This window comes from Genypterus blacodes, unplaced genomic scaffold, assembly GCF_046128005.1.
Source record: "Genypterus blacodes isolate CSIRO-AG114 ecotype Tasmania unplaced genomic scaffold, CSIRO-AGI_Gbla_v1 ptg000039l_1, whole genome shotgun sequence".
NCBI classification, from domain to species: Eukaryota; Metazoa; Chordata; class Actinopteri; order Ophidiiformes; family Ophidiidae; genus Genypterus; species Genypterus blacodes.
The window spans coordinates 6,615,992-6,636,838 of record NW_027466852.1 but is presented as its reverse complement, the minus strand read 5'-3'; the positions used below and the strand labels follow the sequence as shown (position 1 = coordinate 6,636,838).

General features: G+C 40.6%; 4 protein-coding genes across 5 annotated transcripts in view; 3 read left to right on the top strand and 1 right to left on the bottom strand.

Moving 5' to 3' along the window:
• Window positions 1–20,847, top strand: part of fabp2 (fatty acid binding protein 2, intestinal) — a 154,088-nt gene that overhangs the window by 7,765 nt on the left and 125,476 nt on the right. The window lies entirely within an intron of this gene.
• Window positions 246–3,469, top strand: LOC142996986 (T-cell ecto-ADP-ribosyltransferase 1-like). The gene is made up of 4 exons (XM_076148129.1): window positions 246–397; window positions 1,450–1,534; window positions 1,631–2,331; window positions 2,559–3,469. Exons 2-4 carry the CDS (start codon window positions 1,478–1,480, stop codon window positions 2,620–2,622), a joined length of 822 nt encoding a protein of 273 aa, XP_076004244.1. The 5' UTR covers window positions 246–397; window positions 1,450–1,477; the 3' UTR covers window positions 2,623–3,469.
• Window positions 5,256–10,383, top strand: primpol (primase and polymerase (DNA-directed)). Of its 2 annotated transcripts, none has more exons than XM_076147986.1 (14): window positions 5,256–5,344; window positions 6,141–6,345; window positions 6,450–6,544; window positions 6,651–6,789; window positions 7,917–8,064; window positions 8,147–8,240; window positions 8,326–8,471; window positions 8,593–8,755; window positions 8,845–8,942; window positions 9,041–9,127; window positions 9,261–9,369; window positions 9,607–9,683; window positions 9,788–9,834; window positions 9,924–10,383. In XM_076147986.1, exons 2-14 carry the CDS (start codon window positions 6,172–6,174, stop codon window positions 10,140–10,142), a joined length of 1,596 nt encoding a protein of 531 aa, XP_076004101.1. In that variant the 5' UTR covers window positions 5,256–5,344; window positions 6,141–6,171; the 3' UTR covers window positions 10,143–10,383. The 2 variants fall into 2 exon arrangements, with proteins under 2 accessions (XP_076004101.1, XP_076004102.1); XM_076147987.1 differs by lacking the exon at window positions 5,256–5,344 and adding an exon at window positions 5,586–5,740.
• Window positions 11,578–18,233, bottom strand: LOC142996942 (long-chain-fatty-acid--CoA ligase 1-like). Its single transcript, XM_076148069.1, has 21 exons — window positions 18,162–18,233; window positions 17,851–17,969; window positions 17,220–17,332; window positions 17,060–17,124; window positions 16,866–16,967; window positions 16,633–16,732; window positions 16,347–16,522; window positions 16,176–16,208; window positions 15,990–16,041; window positions 15,752–15,825; window positions 15,380–15,457; window positions 14,636–14,770; window positions 14,375–14,509; window positions 14,191–14,286; window positions 14,031–14,103; window positions 13,825–13,913; window positions 13,584–13,700; window positions 13,281–13,424; window positions 12,047–12,148; window positions 11,887–11,958; window positions 11,578–11,767 (listed from the first exon to the last, which is right to left on the bottom strand). The coding sequence occupies exons 1-21, from the start codon at window positions 18,231–18,233 to the stop codon at window positions 11,627–11,629; spliced, it is 2,088 nt and encodes a 695-aa protein (XP_076004184.1). The 3' UTR covers window positions 11,578–11,626.

Genomic DNA, 20,847 nt, shown 5'->3' with positions numbered 1-20,847 from the left:
CATCTAATATAATTTGTGTTTGGAGAAGTTTTACTAATCATTGCCTCAAAGGTGTGGTGAGCAGATCTGCGTGTTGAGTCACGTTCATCTCTATGAGTTGTGGGTCAAACTGAGGATTTAGAGTGAATTTATTCAATTCTGTGTTCAACTACATACTGGATGTCCTCTTGGAGAACTACTGTAGAGCCACAGAACAAAAAACTCACTGCTCGTAAGCCTTCTTGTCAACATTTCCTTCCACAGGAAAGGAAAGCAATCCAGAACAGCAGATTGCCTTCCTGCAGGGAGTTGCCCTGTGTGATCACACTCCTCAAATCTCTCCTTCAAGGACGAGCTGTAACTTGATAGTTACCCACAGTGTGGATCACTTATTAGAACACAAGACCTCCTGTTAAAGGTATGCGTCCACTTTTTATCTACTTTGCTTTCATATTAGAGTTATCTTCACTTATGTGAGGTAGGATGTCAGCTATTAGGAGTAGTCACAAGTTGTCCACAGTGTTACATTTTTGGACAATGTACAGCAACATCAGATTTCATTACTTGCTTTAAAAGTGGCGTCCTGACTTTAATGCTTCTTCTAATCATCTGAGGAATTCCTGGGCATTGTGATCTATTATGATTTAAGGGAAAAGTGCCGTAAAGATATTTAAACATGCTCTACTAATCTTTACCTTATGTTAGATCTGTGTTGATCTAACATAAAGTCCTTTACTTCATTACTCCAGAAGTAAACTACATCAGTTATGTCCAGTTGTATTAACTGGGAGTCTTTTGAAGGTACTTTTTGGTGCGAGATGCTTTTGTACTATTCAGAAATGTATGATTTTCAACCTGATCCTTGTGTGTCAACATTCAGAGGCCGTTGGGAGCAATCATCCATTCAACTTGGAATGATAATGGCTCAGAAAAACAAATTGTCTAGAATAGACCAAATACACCTACATTGAGGGTGTGGCCAACAGCTCATACACGCTCACTTTATATGGAACGGATCCATTAGACCAACTCGGGGAATACAGACAAATATGAAAAACTCATTTGTTAGCATTCCCCGAATGCTTGACTAGTGTTTATCATGGGAGGTGCAGACTGACCTGTGACGTGCCTTTGACCACTGGACTTATTTGCTCATGAAGCCACCACAGACAGAAGTGAAACTACTATGTGTCTTTTGAAGAGAAGAATGTACTGGTGTTTTTGATGTTTTGGTTGTTTATTGCTTTGTTTATTCTTTTGTGTGCATGTTTATTCATATTTATATCAGGGATTTGTTTTACTATTTTGAGTCCAATTGGCATTTTTACATTGTGTTATTACTTTTTAATAGCTTCTGTCCTAATTTTACATTGTCTATGATGGTAATTGAAATATTTCCAAACTTTATGGTGTGCTGGTACAGTATGGTGTGCTGTCCTGAGGTGTTTTTTTCCTTTTATCTCTGTGTAGCCAAGACGACAAGGGGAGCCATTGCAAAATGTGTAGCAGAACAGACTGGCTTTGCGCGTTTGTTGCCACAGCGCTCTGTTACACGGTAAGTTTCATTAGATTTACAAATAGATGCTGAATTATTGCTTTGACATTTTCCCCTGTATTTTCCTCTATCTAAACCTCCCACAATGCATTAAAGGTGACCGCTATGCAACTGGACATGGCTCCGAATGCTGTGGACGATTTGTACGACGGGTGTGGTGCACAGGCCCAGGAGAAGTACAACACCACAGCCCTGCTAACGGAAGAACTGAGCCACAATAAACAATTCGAGGAGGCTTGGAACGTGGCCTCAAAATGTTTCACACTGATTCCTGGAGGAGGTCAGGAACACACCACTGCAGTTGGGGCGTATGTGAACGGGGGACATGATTTCATAAACAGCTTTAATGACGATGTGGAAAACATGGGTGTAAATGTCAGCACCTATGAAGACAAATTCCACTTCAAACTTCTGCACTTCCTTCTTGTGGACTCAATGAAGCTTTTGAACAAAACAGGGTGTAAGACCGTGTACCGCCGTTCAACCTTAAAATACACAGTGAAAAAGGGCTCCACTGTCAGATTAGGACACTTCACCACAGCTTCCATCAGCTATCAGGAACTCAAGGAAGATCCATATTTAGAGGGCGGAACCTTTTTCAACATCACTTCTTGCTTCGTCGCCAACTTGGGAGACAACCCGTGCTTAGAGGACGAAGATATGGATGTGATTTTATCCCCAGCCGAAGTGTTCACTGTGGAGGAAATAAGAGACGTTGCTGAAGACTATAAGCACACTGAGATTGTTTTGATGCATTCAGAAGTTCACAGCAAGCACAACTGTTACAGTTTTTCAGGGTGAGTCCTTGATGACATAATGATCAAATCCCATCACCATTAATGAATCCTGATGGGGTTCTGTCTGACTTACGTACCATTTGTATTACAGTGAATAGAGAACAGAGCACAATATTCAACCATGACATGAACAGACCTATTTATCTTTACAAATTAATTAAGAACTTGAGATAGACACGGACTATCAGATAAGTGAAATGTTAACCTTCTCTTTTCACTTTCCCCAGGTCTCCTGCTGTCTCCTCGACCCTCTGGCTTGTTCTGGTGCTTATGGCTATGGCTACCTGCTGAACATAAGCTGTACTGAGCGTTCTGTGTAATTAGAATGCAAAAATGTGCTCACACTGTTTGCACGTGAATAAAATCTCTACAATATTTACACATTTTGATAAGAGGGAATAAAAAAATGGAGAACGATGCTGCAAAATATGGTGAGCAATGGAGTCAATGCACTTATTATGATGCATTGCTGGTATTGTTCATAAATTCTTCCATATATTTTTGTTTTTTGTATGCTTATCATTTTAGATATTTGTCATTATTTCTGCAATTAGTGAGTGATATCAGCCCTATTATATACTGCATTTCATGATGACATACATGATAGACTGATTACTGTTGCAGTCTCTTTAAAATCTGATCCCTGCAGTCGTGGCAACTATTTCAGATTTAACCATTATTTCAACCTCAAATCTACCAAATTAGCAACCATTTCTATCAAAGAGGTCACAGTAATCCGAAACCCTTATATACTCCAATATGCAATAATAATATACAGCACAATGGCTTTATGATTAAAGGCAATGAGTCCATTCTGCATCTTTTTCATTCAAGTTTTTCTGAAGAGTTGTTAAAGGTTTTTGTTGGAGGTATTTTCCCACATGTTGTATCCGACGCTCAAACAGAAAAGGCTCAGTCTTGACGTTTCTGGTCCTGTTGGGATGCGTTTTGACTTTTTTCTTCCGGTAACTTTATCTCACTTTATATCACGCATTCACACAGTTATGTACATGCTTTTCTATTGCAGCTCATTCACAGTAATCACACAACATACTGCTGTCTGTTATACCTGGCTCTACTTTGGCTTTCAAAATCCATTCCTGTGTAAACAATTTAAATAAAACAATATATTGCACTATTCAAACACTCTTGCCTGTTTTCTCTCAGGTAACCCTGTCGGCAGTGCTGATAGAAAACATCAGGGACCAAAGTCATTGTTTAGTTCATGACATAGAATTGGAACATAGAATAACAACAGTATGTTGCTGTGTTCCCACACCTTTGCTACATGGCTTCCTTCCTCATATGCCTCAGCTCTCTGTCAGCACCCTGGGACTCTCTGTAACATCCCGTCAGCTGAATTTGTTTTGCCAGAGAACAGAAAAAGTAACTTCCAAGAAGTGCTGCCAATGCTCTTTTTGTGTGGTATACATGCTTGCTTCAAATTTTGGTAGACAAGCTGATTATTTAAGCAGAAAAGAGACTTTACATTACTTTATTCAAAATTACACACATGCCATACAAATACTGTAGATCGAATCACCAAAGGTTTATAGATATTATCTCAACATCCATTAGAATGCTTTTCCTCCTTAAAATGGCAGAACTCTTAATGTTATTAAACTAACACTAATGCAGGATTAATCTCTGTTTTTCTTTTCATAATTGAGAGGGTGCCCTGCATAAACATTTGCTGAAAAAGGTGACATGACCTTAGGAAACAGGACATAGTATAATTTTGGTTTTCCACTAACAGTGGACTGCAAAGATGAATGAATGACTGAGCCAGCCAAAGGTCCATGAGCTTGACAGGCTCATAAAGAAGCATGATGCATCTAAAACATATCAGGCTTGAGTCCTGCACATCCTCTGGCTGTATTGAAGCACATTGGCAACATGTAGTCCACATACCAACAACCACTCAAGGTTACCTGAATCCTACATTTATATTTTCATTGACAGCAGTGAGCTCATGGCGTCATGCATTCCAAAGGCATCACAGTAACACAGAGGCTGCCAGGGCAGGAAATAATTTCCAAATGAGTGTATTAACTATTTTTTGTTATGTTTGCTACTAAAAGCAATTTGTTGTTTTGTTAAAGATGTGGGGTTAAAATATGTTCACGCTAATGACAGCAGAAGAGTCAAGCCCACACTAAGTAAAATGAAGAACACACCAGGATAAACATGCCCAGACATACAGAGATGAGCCCCCAGTGTAGACATTGCCAAACACATTGTATAAAATGGAGACAAACATGTGCATTGCAATGTAATTGCCCTTTCATAAAACTATACTTTTTGAAATGAAATTAAGTGTCCATAACAGAGACATCAAAAAGAGAGACACACCCATAACAGTATCAGAACAAAGTGTACATCAGGAGGGACACACCTACATTAGACAGTGTGTCTTGGAGAGGAAATTCATTCAGTCTGATTCATCTGAGTGATCATGCTTGAAAATCTACAGAAGCATATTTCAGTGAATTTATCGGCTGTAAGCAGCTTAGAAATACACAGCATATGTTGAGACTGATTTTTTTTTTAAATATTCCTGAAATATTATGGTACTATAGAGTTATTAATCTACGTGTGGCAAACTGTGTCACCAAATGCTGTAAGCTGATCCAATATCCTGTCACGTGATTATAACGGTTATGTCATATTAACATGTGTCTACTTCTGTATATGTAACAAGAAAACCCTTAACAGGAAATTATGGGGTATGTTAATGTTATTAGCATTATCAATTTGAACTGAATCGACCACCTATGGTTCACTCAAATAATAGTGTGACGTCAAAGTACATCCTGGTTGTGGAGATCAGAGGTACAATTCGTGATTTTTATTTATAACGTTTAAGCTTTTATTTTGTTCAGCGCGTTTATGTACGTGGCGATTATTAGTGTGAAGGCTTTTGGACAGGAAGTTGCGTGCTAGCGGAAGTGCTGCGACACTGGCGGCAAATCCGAAACTGCTTCCTTGTTTTTCTGTGACGAACCTCAACTGAGTGAGTGACTTTAGTAATAACTGCAGTGACTTAGACTGCTTATTATTGAAAATAAACTTACAGTGATGCACCATTTGTACTCGTAATTTATAGTTTATAGTTTTAGTTGTATTGTAGTTGTATTTTTAGACCGTTTTATAACTTCTAAACGCAGTAAAATTAGCGACGCTATTCGTCTAATTGTAATGATACTGTACAAATACTGACTTTTACTAAGTTACTGTTGCTGCATTTGCACTTGGGAACGACGGAAACCTTTTTAATTCTACATGTTCATGTAAAGCTACAGTCAGTGATTCAAATGTAAACAAACAAACAAACGTCACTCGATATCGAACCAAAGGACGGCGACATCTACAGCCTGGCAGACACTGAATTGCCTCTAGGCTGATATTGGTATAAAAATAGTTATGGTTAATACATTACATTACATGACATAATAAGGCTTAAACATACTAACACATTTATACACGACTAATTCTGTTTGCACACGTGACTCACTGTGAACTATCAGCCTGCTTAGTTACAGTTACTTCCAAACAGTACACTCAGGCTAAATGCTTTGTTTACAATCAGCTGATTTACTCAGTAACCTGGACACACTTGAGACTCTGGAGTCAAATTCTTATCTTTACCACCTCAATTCTGATTTGGGAGTACTATAAGCCCCTTCAGCAACTTTTTTTTATTTTTTCAGCAACATTGCTCCTTCATATTTGGCAGAACTGATTTGTTGTTGTTGCACTTTTAAGGTTTTTAAATTAAGAAGTTGCCCTCTGACCTCACTTTCCTTCAGATACACCGAAGGAAAAGGAATCAGCTTGAGGATGAAGAAGTGGGGAGACCGATTGAAGAAGGTTGAGCAGCTGGCTCAGTCATTCCAGCAGAGTCCTTTGACCGTGCCTTACAAACCTCGGCTGTGGCTGTGCCAGCCTTCCTCCATTTGGAAGCTCTTCCCTCGTCAGAGTTTGGCTATCAGTTTCGCCCGGAGCTCCAAAGAGGTTCACATTAATGCATTTCTGATTTCTCCCCCTTTCTGTATGTGAAATTGCTGTATAGAATATCAGGAACAAATATGTTGAGGTTTGCCTTCTATTGTTCACAGAATGTACACATTTTTGCTCTTGAAAAAGAAAAGTGGCTCCTGGGTCAAAGGATCTTCCTGGTCACCAGTTACAGTGAGCTGTGGCATTACTACAGGTGTGTGCCAGGACTCTTCTGCACAGTGATGGGCTGTTTGCTTTTGCTCTTTGGAAAGCTGTGATGATGTGCATTTATGTTGCTTTGAACCCTTTTGTTTCTTCAGAACTTACCCCCAGTCCCTGATGCACTGCTATGAGGTGATACCTGAAGGTGCTGTTTGTAAGCTTTATTTTGACTTGGAGTTCCACAAATCTTCAAACACAGGAGCTGATGGGAGAGCCATGGTCTCCTTTCTTATTCAGGTAGGTTGTGAGAGCATTCATACTTGCTGAAGAAGGAATTACCCATAGAATGTTGTATGTATTTGTAATAAAACTTAAAACATAACAATGAGCATGCAGTTATAAAACATGTTGGAGACATTTTTTTATACATAGAGAGGGAAAACAACAGTGAAAATGAGAAATATGTAGACATGCACATGGAAATAGATGAAAATGAAACAGGAGCAGTGTTTTGCAGATCCTTGCACTCCAAATAAAGGAAATTATAATTTTTTCTAAGGAGTTGAAATGAGGGAATTGATTGAAACAAGTGGATAAATCTACACAAAACATTCATTTTAATGACATGAACCTTTCCAGTTTAAGGGAGAGGCAAATTGTTCCATCTGTGAAAGTCAGATTTGAATTTTGTTATGAGACGGGTAAAGTTGACACAAACTGAGAATGTTAGTCAGTTCAATAATGAGATAGATAGATATAGATAGACAGATAGATATACTTTGATTTATTGAATTTGATAGATCCCAAACTGAGAAATTGTTCTGTCACAGCAGCATTACAGTAAAACATGCTAGAATAAATAAAAACACAACACACACAGTAATAAATAAAACACAGTCATAGTAAATTAAATAAATTAGTAAAAATGCAAAACATTGATTAAAGGGCAGAAAGAGTGGATGTGACCTAAACAAAGACTAAAGGGCAGAGTGTTCTCTATCAGACAGTGGTGGGGAGTTATTCTGATTCTGATTCTGATTCTGAAAAGGACATAGCAGCAGGCAAGGAGGATGTCCTGTATCGGTCCCGGTGACAACAAAGCTGGATCAGTGTCTTAGAGGAGGAATAAGTTAAATTCATAAAAATGTATAAATTAAATAATTAATACTTAACCCCAGAGCGATCAGAGTCAGCTTGATGGAGTTTCAAACTTGATGCGTAAATGGTAATAACATTCACTCTTTGAAAAGTTTATTTTATACCCAGAGAAATGACTGAAGGCCGGGAGACAAGATTACCAGTTACATACAGCAACAAGTTGTCTGCATATAATGATAATCAACAATCGTCCTATATTCTAGTCTGAAGTATTCCAAATGAATACTGTTTGTTTGTGCACTAATCATTCCTTTGTGTGTTAACAGTATGTTTGTGAAAAGCTGATGGAGGTTTATGGGATTGAATGCTCTGCAAAAGACGTGCTGAACCTGGACTCCAGCACAGATGAGAAGTTCAGCCGCCATCTTATTTTCAATCTCCAAAATGCAGCGTTCAAAGACAACATGCACGTCGGTATGTTCCGATTATTGCGACTAATTGAATCTTTATTTAACTTGTGATTTAATAATGTGGTCTGTCTGATATGTCCCTTTAGGTAAATTCATCCATGGAATTCTCCAAGAGGTTTTGAGCTCACCTGAACATCGCCGTTATTTGGATACAGGGACAGAAGAAGACAGAGGAACACAGTAAATGACAGTTATTTTACACTCTCTCTCATATTTACTCTGAGCTCATCGCTGTGTGTAACTATTCTCAATGTTGTGTTAACAGCACACCTCAAACCCAGTCAAACCCAACAAAGACAGGCATGTTGGCTGACAGTCCACAGACTAAGAGACGAAAGCAGGAAGACCAAGACCTCAGCATCCTCTGGGTGAAAAACAAGGATGGACAGCAATGCCTCTTTGTTGATCTTGGTAAGAAAGTCCAAGTTAGATCCTGTCAAACACGTACAAGCGCTTTTTCTGCATTTCTTCCCTATATTGATTCACCATCATTTCTAGTAATCCACTTTTGTAAACTTTGTGTACAAAACAGGCGTTTACACCAAAAACAGAAACTTCCGCCTTTATAAATCATCAAAAGTGGGAAAGAATGCTGCTTTCCGTGTGGCAGAGGACAACAGATTCACTGCTGGTCCCGAGCAAGGCGTTTCTGCAGAGGAAAGCCTATTCTTGGCTTCTCTGGTGTGTAACGTTAGGTACGGTGAACCCGCTCACCCAGTTCTCTTTTTGTTGTCAATCATATATTTCATGAAGCAGAAGCCTGAAGATTCACTATTTTTATCAGTTTCACAGGTCAGACAATTCTCACGTGGGATCGTCCGGACACAAAGACCTGCAGAACCACAACGCCTCGCCATCAGCAGGGATCTGCCACAGATGCGGGTAACAGAACAGTTCTCGCACAGTTTTGCTTAAAACACATTTACTTCTGTCCAAGCATTAGCTGTACATAACCTGAACATGTTGTCCCTAACTTGCAGGTACTCTGAGTGGTTACCTGTCATCGCCTCATCGAGAAGTGGACAACTTTGTGTTAAGTGTGGTCAAAAAAGAGGGGATACAAGGGTGTAAGTGCTTAACTAGTGAAGTGTAAACGTTTGGAATGTCATTCTAAAGCATCTGCATCTCAGCTATGTATACTTTGTATTTAGTAAAAGTGTAACCGTCAGGACAGACGATGTGTCACGTTTTCATCTACAGGCATACGACGCTGGAACTACTTTGCCTCTGAACAGCTCCTCGTCTATGACATCGCCAAGTATCGCTGGTGTGAAAATGTTGACAGGTTTCATAAAAGCAACAACATCATGTACGTACCGGCCAGTTACATCTCCACAACTCCTGCTTAAATGTAAAATGCCTCCACCGTTTCCATGGTTTCCCTACGTGCATTCATGTTTAATTGCAAGCATAACATAACAGCAGACCTGACCAACACCTTCAGATGAATTATGTTGTTGTGTCACTACATACGCATCTCTCATGTTGCACACGCTGCTCCTGAGCAAATGCGATCTTTAGGATTCGGTCTCATCCTCCCTTCTAGGATTGTTGTGGATCTCAAAGAGGAGGCTTGGTACCAGAAATGTCATGACCCTGAATGCAAGAGCTTCAGATCCTCAAGTAAGAAGTGACTGTATTCATTCTCATTTTCACACTCACCTCATTTGTCTAAGAGTTACTAAACTTAGACATACAGTTGATCCAAGACTTTTCTCCTGTTGCAGGTCACCCACTGCCACAGGAGATCTGCCTCAGCTACATCATGACAATGGTTTGTTTATTTTACTTGTACTTCCAATGTTTAAAGACATTTTACACAAGCTGCTGCAGTTTAACATCATGTCATGTGTTCACCGACAGGATGAGGATGACCAGCTGTACTCTATGGACGATCTTGGTAACATTGAACTCAGTGTGAAGCAGCCCTCGCACAGCGCTGAGGACGAAGCAGCAGACGTGTGGGGGGATGGACAGGACGACCAGGTCTACTTAGAGATGCTCGATGACTTTGAGCGAAGCACTGGTGAGGTCTCAGATCAGCTCCTGCTTGAATGCATGGCAGACTTTGATTCCCATTAGGGTGCCGTGTTGAGCAGTTATATAGTGTTGCCTCTCGGGCAGTGTTTGCACATCCTTCTCATTAATACTTCACTTTATGGAAAATGTTTTTTGATGCCCTTCATAAACGATATCCAACAAAAAAGCAGAGCGTTTTGGATGGAAGTTTTTATTTAGGTTTAATGAAGGATAAAGACACCAACTCAAGCACTTATTCTCAGCCATTAAATACAAATCATGAAAGGAAATTATAACAAAGAACTTGAACTGTTAAGAAATCAGACATTAAAAGAATGTAAATACTGATCACAATTCATTTATAACTGACAAAACACTTTTACACAAAGCTTTCAGTGATCATAAATGCATGCTACAAAGCTCTGAAAACAGCTGTGATAAAGTTGTGTGTATATCAACTGTACACTAAAAAAATTATGTCAACATGGCCTGAGCTGAGTTTTAAGTTTCATACCCCTGCTTGCTTCAAAAGCCGTTCTTAAACTTATCATATTCAAAAACTTAAGCGCTGAGTGGCAAAGAGAAAATGTCACAAAAAAAAAATCTTCCAGATGGAATAAATTTGGCCCTGAGGACCAAACACAAACGGGAGCCGACTCTTGTGTAAGTGAAGCTCAGTTCTCACTTGCAGAGATAATGATGGAACTGAAAGCTCGAGCTGAATTATTGAGCCGCTTCAACAACATTGATGTCCGCCTGGACAATTAATCCAGTCATATTTGATAAAAGAAATAAAGATTAAAGAAAAACAGGCCATAATAGATCAAGTGGTGGAAGAGTAACAACCTGAGGGAGGCAGAGCAGAGATGACTGCAGACTACTTGGTCCTATTTAGCTTGAGTTGGAATGGGTGCACTTTTTTAGGGACAACGACAATGTTTTACGCTTGGCAAAGAAGAATCCTATTGGAGAGGGTGACCACAAACTCAACTTCTGGCAAGATTTATTAACTAAAGTTCACCGCAGCTGTAAGGAACCTGATATGGTCAAGCTCTTTGCCGAGCAGGGCATATTCTGTGGCTTTGCATATCCACACCGACTCCGGGATTTTCATCAAGGTGCTATCATAATCTCAAAATCCCAAAGACGCAGCTGGAATACTCATCTTCAGCACGGCTGTTTTATCGTCTCCGAGTTATTTAAATGCAAATCTTTATTATGTCTCCACTGTTATTCAACTGTTAATATTTGTCTTCCAGGCTTACATGCACATGAAGTTCAAATTATAATCCTAGACAATGGAGAATGTTTGGTGTTTTGTTTTTGTCTTCTCTAGGCGCACTGAGGGCGGAGGCTCAAGGTTGTCCTAAATTTCCTTTCCTTTCTATTTTATTTTTTAGGGTACAGGGGATAAGGTCGTATGATGAGGGAAGGAGGTTGGAAAGTGGTGCATAGTACAAGTCATGCATATTGGCGGTGATACTCTGCATACATAGCCAATGTAGGCGTTTGACTTTACTCTTCTCTTTTAAATGTTTGTTCCAAGCTCACATCTTAACTTTGGCATAGAGTGCAGCAATCTGCTCTCTAAAGTAGTTACAAAGCTCTGCCCTCTTGGCCTTAAGCGTGGGTGTCAGCAGGCCGTTCTGGATGGAAAACATCTCTGGGTGAAGTATGATTTCCTTCACCTGCAGGAGACAAAGATGGAGCAAAGTGCTAAGAGTGGAGAGAATAATTGAGGGATAAAGATTGGGAGGGGGTTGCTCCACCTGAAGCAGAATGTGAAGGCAAACATGGGTATAATCACCTGCTCAAAAGACTTGAGTCCAGCTTCCTTTCCCAGTCTGAGGATGTCCTGCAGAATGGCGTTCTTCACATTCTACAACATTCAAAAACACCTTAGTTAAGTCGGTTCACAGTTATTAAGTGGGGCTGTGGTTTAGTTTGCTAATAGTGATGAATCTCACTGTGTCACTGCGGAGTTCAGCGTATGATCCTTCAAAGCCTCTCTTCTTGGCCCAGCACGGTAAAATCTCAGGATCAGGAACCACAACAGCCACCAAGCAAGCCTGACAAAGACAATGTCGGTCAAATCAGTACCACACTGAAAGTTCTGAGATTGATATGCATTACGTCTGCGATAGAAGGATTTTGACATAAATGATTGTAACTTAAACACCCCGTAGGTGATTGGGTTTCTCTGAAATGGCTGCACTTCGCCCTTGCAATACTACAAAATTACAGTGGTGGGTCGTCAGGGCCAGCAAGGCCTTCTCTGCTGGCCTAAACATCATCAGAATATAAATTTTATTTTGATATATTTTTTCCACAAATATGTATTAAATTATTCCCCATAGTCTATTCTCTTCATTTCAAAGCTTTCGTCTTGGTCGCGCTGCTTCCAGCCTCAGAACGAGATTTGGAGGGCTGGCCTTTAAGTTAGAGCTTTTATCCAATCATGTTTCAGCCTTAATGTGTTGCCAGGGTCCAAGAAATCTGCCCTGAGGCTTTCAGAATCAACAGTGCGGCTGCTTTTCAAGAAAGCTAGACATCATGAGAAGAGAATGGCCAACCCCAACGCTGGCGATCAAAGCGATCTTAAAATTGGTAGTTTAACACGCCGATTTATTGATTATAAATGCTTCGGAAATATTAATATAACTCTGTTGTACTGGACTATGTTAAGGTGATGCAACGCCTGGTTATACTGCGTTTCTGTCAAAATGTATAGTTTCTATAGAGCCATTGCCTCTTAATGATGGTATCAAGAGGTGGAATAATTCAGGTAGGACATCACTGAAGGCCTAGGTGTGAAATGCACGGCTTGCCACTGCAAAATTAGGGCGAAACAATTAATAAGATTGTACAAGTCATGCTAACCAATCAGAAGTGGCCAAGGGCATACGCCCACCGTCAGACACGTGAAACCCAAGCTAAACATTACCTTTGTGGTGCAGAGTTATGGTGTCCACTGAACAGGGAACATCATCTGATTAAGTCCAGAAGCGGCTGCACTTCCATCATTTGGAAGTATTTTGGATTTGAGTCTACAGATGTCCAACTAAGCCATGTGCTGTGTAAGGCCTGTCGCAGAGCTATCACAACTTCCCAAGGGCCGATACAAATGCACTTGTGCTTTCATTAAAGAAGACAACAGTGGAGTAATTAACTGCTCCACAAGATTTACATCAAACTAATTACCTGTAAGCTGTCACCATGGACGAATATCTGAGCCACCGGGTCACTCTGAATGTAGACGTTCTCTATTTTCTCGGGGGTGATGTATTCTCCTTGTGCCAGCTTGAAAATGTGCTTCTTTCTATCAATGATTTTCAGAGTTCCATTCTACAATAACAAACATACACACACACACACGCACGCACGCAAGCACACACGCACACGAGAAAGACACTTTAAAACATACAGCAACCCAATTGCAAATGGCCACTATGAACAAATCCCCAATCCACATGAATTAGCTCCAGATCCTGAACAGTCACTTACAGGAAGCCATTTCCCAATGTCACCAGTGTGGAGCCATCCGTCCTTGTCGATTGCCTCTGCTGTTTTCTCAGGGTCATTCAGGTAACCCTGGAAAACGTTTGGGCCTTTAACACACACCTGGAAGGAGACATGATGCCGACAGTTGGAGGAACTGGGATCTCAGAATGAAACAGGTCTGAACAGGTCTGAACAGAAGCTACACAGACCCTTCTGACAGTCCCATGTATGCCTCACTCCTCACCTCTCCCTCTCCATTAGCTGCCAGGTAATTCATTTCAGCTACATCCACCAGTTTCATCAAGTTGCAGGGCAGTGGGGGCCCAACGTGACCTGAATATAAACAGGAGTCACATTTTAGTTTCACCGACACAGAATTGTGAGGATTTCACACAGCGGCCATTAGGCATCAGAATGCACAATTGTAGTGGTTGCTTGACGTTCTATTACCTGCTGTCCAGTCTCCTGGCAATGACATGGTGCATCCAGCAGTGCATTCAGTCTGACCATAGGCTTCATAAAACTGGAGTGAGGGACATGATAGAGACGTTACTGTTACAGACAGTGAGGACAAACATCAAACACTAGAGGTGCAGAGGGCCATACTGACCTGACAGCCTAGAGCCGCCCGTAGGAAGGTGAGGACGGTCGGGGACACCGGTGCTGCTCCAGTCAATATGATCCTCACATGACCACCCAGGCTTGCCTGCAAAGTGCGACAAAAAGGCTCAAAACTGGAAGATTGACACTTTTTCGCTGCCCTTCGCATGTAACACAGTGCTTCAGTAGTTCACCTGTATTTTTTTGAAGATGAGTTTGTCCCATATGCTGTCCTGTCTAACCACACCACGACGAAGCTCTGCCTCCTTCCTCCTGTAAGCAAAATCCAGTAGCCATCGCTTCAGAGGAGTATTGGCTTCACCAAATACCTGTGGAGAATTCAGATTGATCATTTTAGGAGCCCAGTTAACAGACAGGGGGTCACCAACAGACAAAGGTTGGGGAATTTATCTTGAACAATGAAACACATCATCTGTATCAAAATGTATTCTGACCCTATCGAACATGCGGTTCAGGAGACGCGGAACCACAGCGAAAACTGTTGGCTGCAGTGTTTTCAAATCATCCATCAAAAGATGAATGTCCCCTTGGAAGAAGCCAATGCGGCCCCCGTTGATGAGGACGGCACCCTGAGGAGAAAGGAGAGCAGAGTAAATCCCCTGCTGCTAGTCAAATCGGTGTGAAGCGTCCACCAGAGGGAACTGTAGCCATGTGCGTTTAAAACTCCAACAACATATCCAACATTGTTGCCACATTGAGTTCGTCGAGTATCCCTTTGGGTTGAAACAAACAGTTTACAACTAATACAAGTATTTGTGTTTAAACGTATACGTGAGCTCTGAATATGACTCCAGAATGCTCCATCTTCTCCATCTCCAAAAAACATGGTTATTGAGCTACTTCACGCATAAATTGCACGAAAACCAATGAAGTCAAAAAGCTTTAGTATCACCTTCTAAAGTCTTGAACCTTATTTTATTTAAGGTATTTGCTATCTGGACAGTCAATCTGAGGAAACACATGCACTCCCTCCACTGCAGTATCCAGCAAATCAACTGTCAGACTGAAGCTCTCTTGCTTCTCAAGTATATTTAAGGTCAAATGCACAATCCTCACATTTTTATTCAAAGCAAATATCAGTATATTGTGCTCTCAATACCCCCAAAACATCTGACATATGTTACTCATTCACGTGGCAATCACTTTTGCTGAATTTAAACAGCAAAAATAACACATACCTGTGCAACCCTCTCAAACATGTGTGCAAGAGGGAGATATGATATATGAATATCATGGGCATCCAGCTTGCCGTGTGTCTGCGGAAGACACACAAAAACACATGCATTTATGCAGGTCGAGCACGGTGTAACAAACCAAAACACACACAGGGGACAGGAAGAGAGGTGACAAGAAAGACAGAACGGACAATAAGGAAAGAAAGGACACAAATAAAGAGGTGCATCACCTGGATCGTTTATTGAAGCTCCGCTTAGATGTTTGATACTCAAAGAAATTTGACACAGAACATTGGGTAGAGATGAAGAGGTAAGAAACAAGTTTAGGGGCTGAAAGCCATGAAATAAATGACACAATAGAGAGAAACTGTTTACCTCTGTTATTCTAAGGAAACATGCCGTGTTGGCGATAATATTTCCGTGAGTTATCATTGCACCTTTGGGGTTTCCTGAAAGGAAAATCATACATAACTGAATAATTAATTGTATGCGCAATGTCATGTTAAATGTTTGCTTCAATAAAAACAAATAGCAAAAAAAAAATGAATAAAGAAATAAAGAAATAATAAAATAAATTGTTAAAGTCATGCTTTGTAATGAGTTCTGCACTCACCTGTGGTTCCAGATGTGAAGCAGACGAGTGCAAGATCCTCTGGTTTAGGCGGCTGTAACACACCACATCTACATTAATGAGCGTGAACATTTTGTGCATTAAAAATTGAATTAAGAAATAATTGTATTTAGAATTTTAATTATTTTTCCAGTCTATTTCTTTATTTTATCTACAGTTCCTATTCACCACTGGTTCCTGGTGGTGGTCTTTGCCAAATGCCTGCAACAAACAAAACACACAGAGGATTAAAAGTGCACCCATGACCCATAGCACCTGAATTCCCATTTAGGAACATCTAGAACAATACAAATACAAACACAATAACTGTAACAATCATTTGTTTTTTTAAATATTCACCTCAAACTCCTTCAAGCTCAGAATCTCAACACCACTCTGCTGTCCCTGGGTCACCAGTTCGTCATCAAAGGCCTCCATGATGGCGATCCTCTTTACACTGCGTGTCTTACCATCGATACACTGCAGAATGAGCTGAGCCTTTTCAGGAACATCGCAGATCACTGTTGAGATGCTGGCTGGGGAAGCAAAGGCCCAAAATTAACCACCACTTGTTTGTACATATCAGCACCACTGCAGGTCTTACAGTATAACGGGTTAAAAGTGCCCTGTGTTGTGGCTGCTGTACCTTTTTCAATGACGTAGCCGATGGCCTCTGTGCCCAGCGTGTCATACAGCGGGACGACCACCAGGGAGTACGTGTGACAAGCCAGCTCTGAAATGGTCCACTGCAATAGAAGAAACACAAAATACAGATCAACCCTACTGACAGAAGGGCTGAGGAGCAATAACAGTTCTTAAAGGAGAAGATTTAGAAAAAGTGTATAAAAATACAGTAATGTACGTGTGTGTTTATGTCACCTCCGGTCTGTTCTGGGAGAAGACACCGATGAACTTGTCTCCGGTGTTAGAGTGTCCTTTGTGGAGGAGAGCAGAGCCGAGGCTCTCTGCTCTGTCTATCACCTGCATGAAATAAATTAAAATAAATAATGCTTTCTAATATATGTTGCTTCAGATAGTCGTGTACGATGTTCATCTACACGTTGTAGCTTCACCTGTTTGTAAGACTGCCACTCATACGTCTGGTTGGCTTTCCTCCATCCAACACAAGGCCCGTTGTCTATGAGGGGGAGAAATCAAGCTCACCTTTTTAATTATGCCCACATTGAATCGCCAATCTAAACACACAAACATGTTTATGAGAAAAGAACTCACTTGCTACTCTGAGCCCTCGCAGGAACACCTCATACATTGTCAGACCATCACTGTAGTAGTGCGTCAAGAGCTCCTCGCTTGAGTCAATCAGTACAGACCTTCTCACACCTTCTCTGTCCTACAAGACAAAAGAGACATTTTACATTTCTCTACTCATTGTCAAGCACCGATTAACACAATAAGATTTGCAGATCTCCAAATAGAGGAGTTATTATTTGGCTCTCTCCCGTTTATTTCTGGCCGTGCCTCGTTTTCCCCCAAGTACAACCAGATTGTTTGCAATTACAGCAAAAATCCAGACATAATTATCACAGTTGCCACGCCATGACCCCCTTGAATAACTATGCCGGTGCCTGACGCGCTAAAACGCTGCATGCGTACAATTTCAGCCGAATATTCCCCCCAAAAAAGAGTTAACAGGGAAAACTGTTTATCTGACGGAGATACATTTGGTTGGTTAAACAACTTTTCCACAGCAGCTGATTGCTCTTTCATTCTTCAGATAATAGAAGGACAAATGGGCGTGTATTGTAGGATCACGCGCTCAGGAATCAATACAACGCACTTAATGTCAACTAATTGGGTGTTGGAAATTCAAGTGAGCCCAGTTAATTGATAGTAACATTAGCACCGATCACTTACCTGCACCGACTGCATGTTCAGGTCGCATACCGGTTTGAGGCGTGTCAGTCGGGAAGGAAAACCGATTTTCTTTCTTGGCATCGCGATCTTGAGTTCCTGCGATGCTTCCTGATGGAAAAAAAAAATGTCCAAAGCCAAACTCTGCTTTAAAAAATGAAGGAGAAGTAATAATAATAAGCATGCCACTGTAACAGTGTCCACATCAGCATAGACTATCAAGCTTTTGGAGTGATGACGTCAGTCTGTTACTTAAATGCAGGAGGGGGAGGAGGTGGAGCAGAAGGAGGAGGCATGTCTAACATTGGGCAGGTTGAAGTTGGCCCATTCTCCTCTTCTGTTCACTCTCAGCTCATCCACATCATCCTTCTCCATCTCTTGTTTGCAATATAAGAGAAAATTAGTAATTTACAAGGATCATATTCATGAAATGTATCATTTAAATAATGTGTAAATGTTATAAATTGTTAAGATGTCATCAATGTGAGTTTATTCAATGGCATCATTATTGTGAGTTTGGATGGCATCACTGGTAGGATGACATCACTTTGCTGGTGTGGGTAGTTTGTAAAGTTCCGGGCTCCTGCTAGAGAGCAAGACAATGAACTGCAAACCATTCCTGATAAGCAGGTCTTGAAAACCACAACACTACACAGATTTTATTATCCTCTTTTTGCGAGGAGGACACCCATCAATCAATCAATAATGTCAAAGGCCTTCTCTGAGAGATTGGATCTTTGACTTTGACCTTTGGCCATACTAGATGGATGGATGGATGGATGGATGGATGGATGGATGCTCAAAGGAGTAGGACAGTATATTACTCAGAAGGCCAATCAGCAGGCCCTGGAAAGCTTTATAAAATTCTGGGGTCAGCCATCGGGCCTGTAAGACCAAAATTGACATTCAAATTGTTGCACACAAGACAGAAGTTGGCCTGTTTGCTTTACACCTCTGTTGTTGTCCAGTTTCTAATAAGTGTTTACGCAGAGACTGCAAAGTAATCTCAGGGCTAACCTTATCTTAATTTCAACATTAAAGGCCAAGGATGATGCTTTTAACCACAGAAAGGAATGCTACATGGTCTAACAATGCTCTCAGATCGCACCTCATACCTTTGGGTCGCATGGAGGGCCATATTATAGGCAAATGGTGAAGGAATGTTGCCTCAATCCACTGACTTCTAGGCGAGGGGACAAAGTAGTGGATACATTCACACATCTCATTCTGTTGTCAGTGGTTGTTCCAAAGAACTGGTGTGACGGTCTTTCATTGGTTGTGGCAAAAGTATGTAAATGTCCAGGATAAGGGTATTTCAGAGGCCATTGTGACAAGGGCTCTCTCTCTTCTATCTGCGCTCTGCTACCTTTTGCTCTGTTCTATACTCTTTGACCTGGGGCTCTGTCTCCCCGGCTCTTCTCTTTCTCCCTGACCCTTCCCTTCTCTTGCTCTTTCTTTCTCTGTACTTCCTTTTCCATTCTTCTCTAAATTTTGACCATAATTACCCAGTTTGTTTATCTGGTTTATTTTGTCATTTTGTATTTCTTTAGATCTTGTTTTACACTCTCACAGCTATTGCAACTGTAACTGTAACTGTAACTGCAATGTCAGCTATCAGCTAATGTTAGTAAAATATCCACCATTCATCTCACTTTGTGCCATGCCTCTCTGTAAAGCTAAATTAGCATCACTAAATCATAGTGCTATTCTTATTTATTAATGGAGTCAGATAAAACACAGATAACTATCTCTGTCCATAGGGTGTGAGTTTTTTCATCCTTAACTAAATCTGCCAGATATTTGCTTGGCTTATTCCTAAATTCATATGTAGCCCCGATTTAACTATGGGGGCTGTATAAAGATGAATGAATCATTATTAGGGGGGAAAAATACGAGATAAGAAGATAAGTGAAAGTAAGAGTAACTTGTAGTGTAACTTTCAATAAAAGAAGGAGAAGTTAATTGAAAGATAACCAGAAACACATTAGAAAACATAAAATATGTTAAATAAATTAAATGTTTTAGATTCTCAATAAGAATGTAGCAGTTAGTGGTGTTATATTACAGAGAATGTATCGATAAATTTATTTTGTGTATTGGCATGCCAATGTATACACCTGTTGGAATTGGTTGTGGAAAAATGGAAATAGGGGGTGAGGTGCGCACACACGGAGTAGATGAAGAAAAGAGGAGCGTAGCAGGTTTAAGCCACGGGTCTCCAACACATTTTTGAGTGGCTCGCTAAAGGTTCAAAGAATACATACATTTGACAACACGTCACTTTTAGATTAGATTAGATTAGATTCAACTTTATTGTCGATGAGCAAGTACAGGTACCAGCCAATGAAATGCACTTGGTAAACCTGTTTAAATTTCTATCCATTCAAATTCACAGACATCCCGCCCCCCTCTGTCACAAAATGAGTATATATCAATCAGCTTTCAGTCAAACAAATGACGCTGCTGTCAAGTTTGTTTACCTCAGTGACACCGTAGCATTATGCAATGTTAGCAGGCTAGCAAGCACATGCCGAATTTGACAATGACCTCAGAAAATAGCCCCAATAAAATGACAATTGTGTGTGTCTCATTGTGGTGCGAGCGCGTCTGTCGAGTGCCACTTCACCAAAGTCCACAGCAACTTTTCATGAGACTTTCCGGCTGCTAGCATGCTTCGGACAGAGAAGGTAAAGGAGCTCCATAAGAGTGAACTTGAGTGGATACACTCCAGCAGACACCACTCACTCTCTGTCATCTCACTCGATCAGAACTGACTGAATGCATGTGAATTACAGATGATATGGGAACTCGGGGAATTCCCAGAATTACAGGGAATGTGAAGGGAAATTGTGATAGTGATATGTAGACAGACAGAAATGTGAAATATGAAAGGAATAGTAAAATAAGTGATTACATTGTTTTGTTTTCTATGAGATTAATATGATGTGAATTTATTAGTGTAAGCTTAACACTGAAAATGTATAAAGAA

Coding starts and splice junctions, on each gene's coding strand:
- LOC142996986 (XM_076148129.1), top strand. CDS start 1,478: ATGTGTAGCAGAACAGACTGGCTTTGCGCGTTTGTTGCCACAGCGCTC. Junction 1,535..1,630: donor CCACAGCGCTCTGTTACACG/GTAAGTTTCATT, acceptor AATGCATTAAAG/GTGACCGCTATGCAACTGGA. Junction 2,332..2,558: donor AACTGTTACAGTTTTTCAGG/GTGAGTCCTTGA, acceptor CACTTTCCCCAG/GTCTCCTGCTGTCTCCTCGA.
- primpol (XM_076147986.1), top strand. CDS start 6,172: ATGAAGAAGTGGGGAGACCGATTGAAGAAGGTTGAGCAGCTGGCTCAG. Junction 6,545..6,650: donor GAGCTGTGGCATTACTACAG/GTGTGTGCCAGG, acceptor TTGTTTCTTCAG/AACTTACCCCCAGTCCCTGA. Junction 8,756..8,844: donor TCTCTGGTGTGTAACGTTAG/GTACGGTGAACC, acceptor TATTTTTATCAG/TTTCACAGGTCAGACAATTC.
- LOC142996942 (XM_076148069.1), bottom strand. CDS start 18,233: ATGGAGAAGGATGATGTGGATGAGCTGAGAGTGAACAGAAGAGGAGAA. Junction 14,771..15,379: donor TGTTTGAGAGGGTTGCACAG/GTATGTGTTATT, acceptor CTTTCTCCTCAG/GGTGCCGTCCTCATCAACGG. Junction 14,104..14,190: donor GGGCGGCTCTAGGCTGTCAG/GTCAGTATGGCC, acceptor CCCTCACTCCAG/TTTTATGAAGCCTATGGTCA.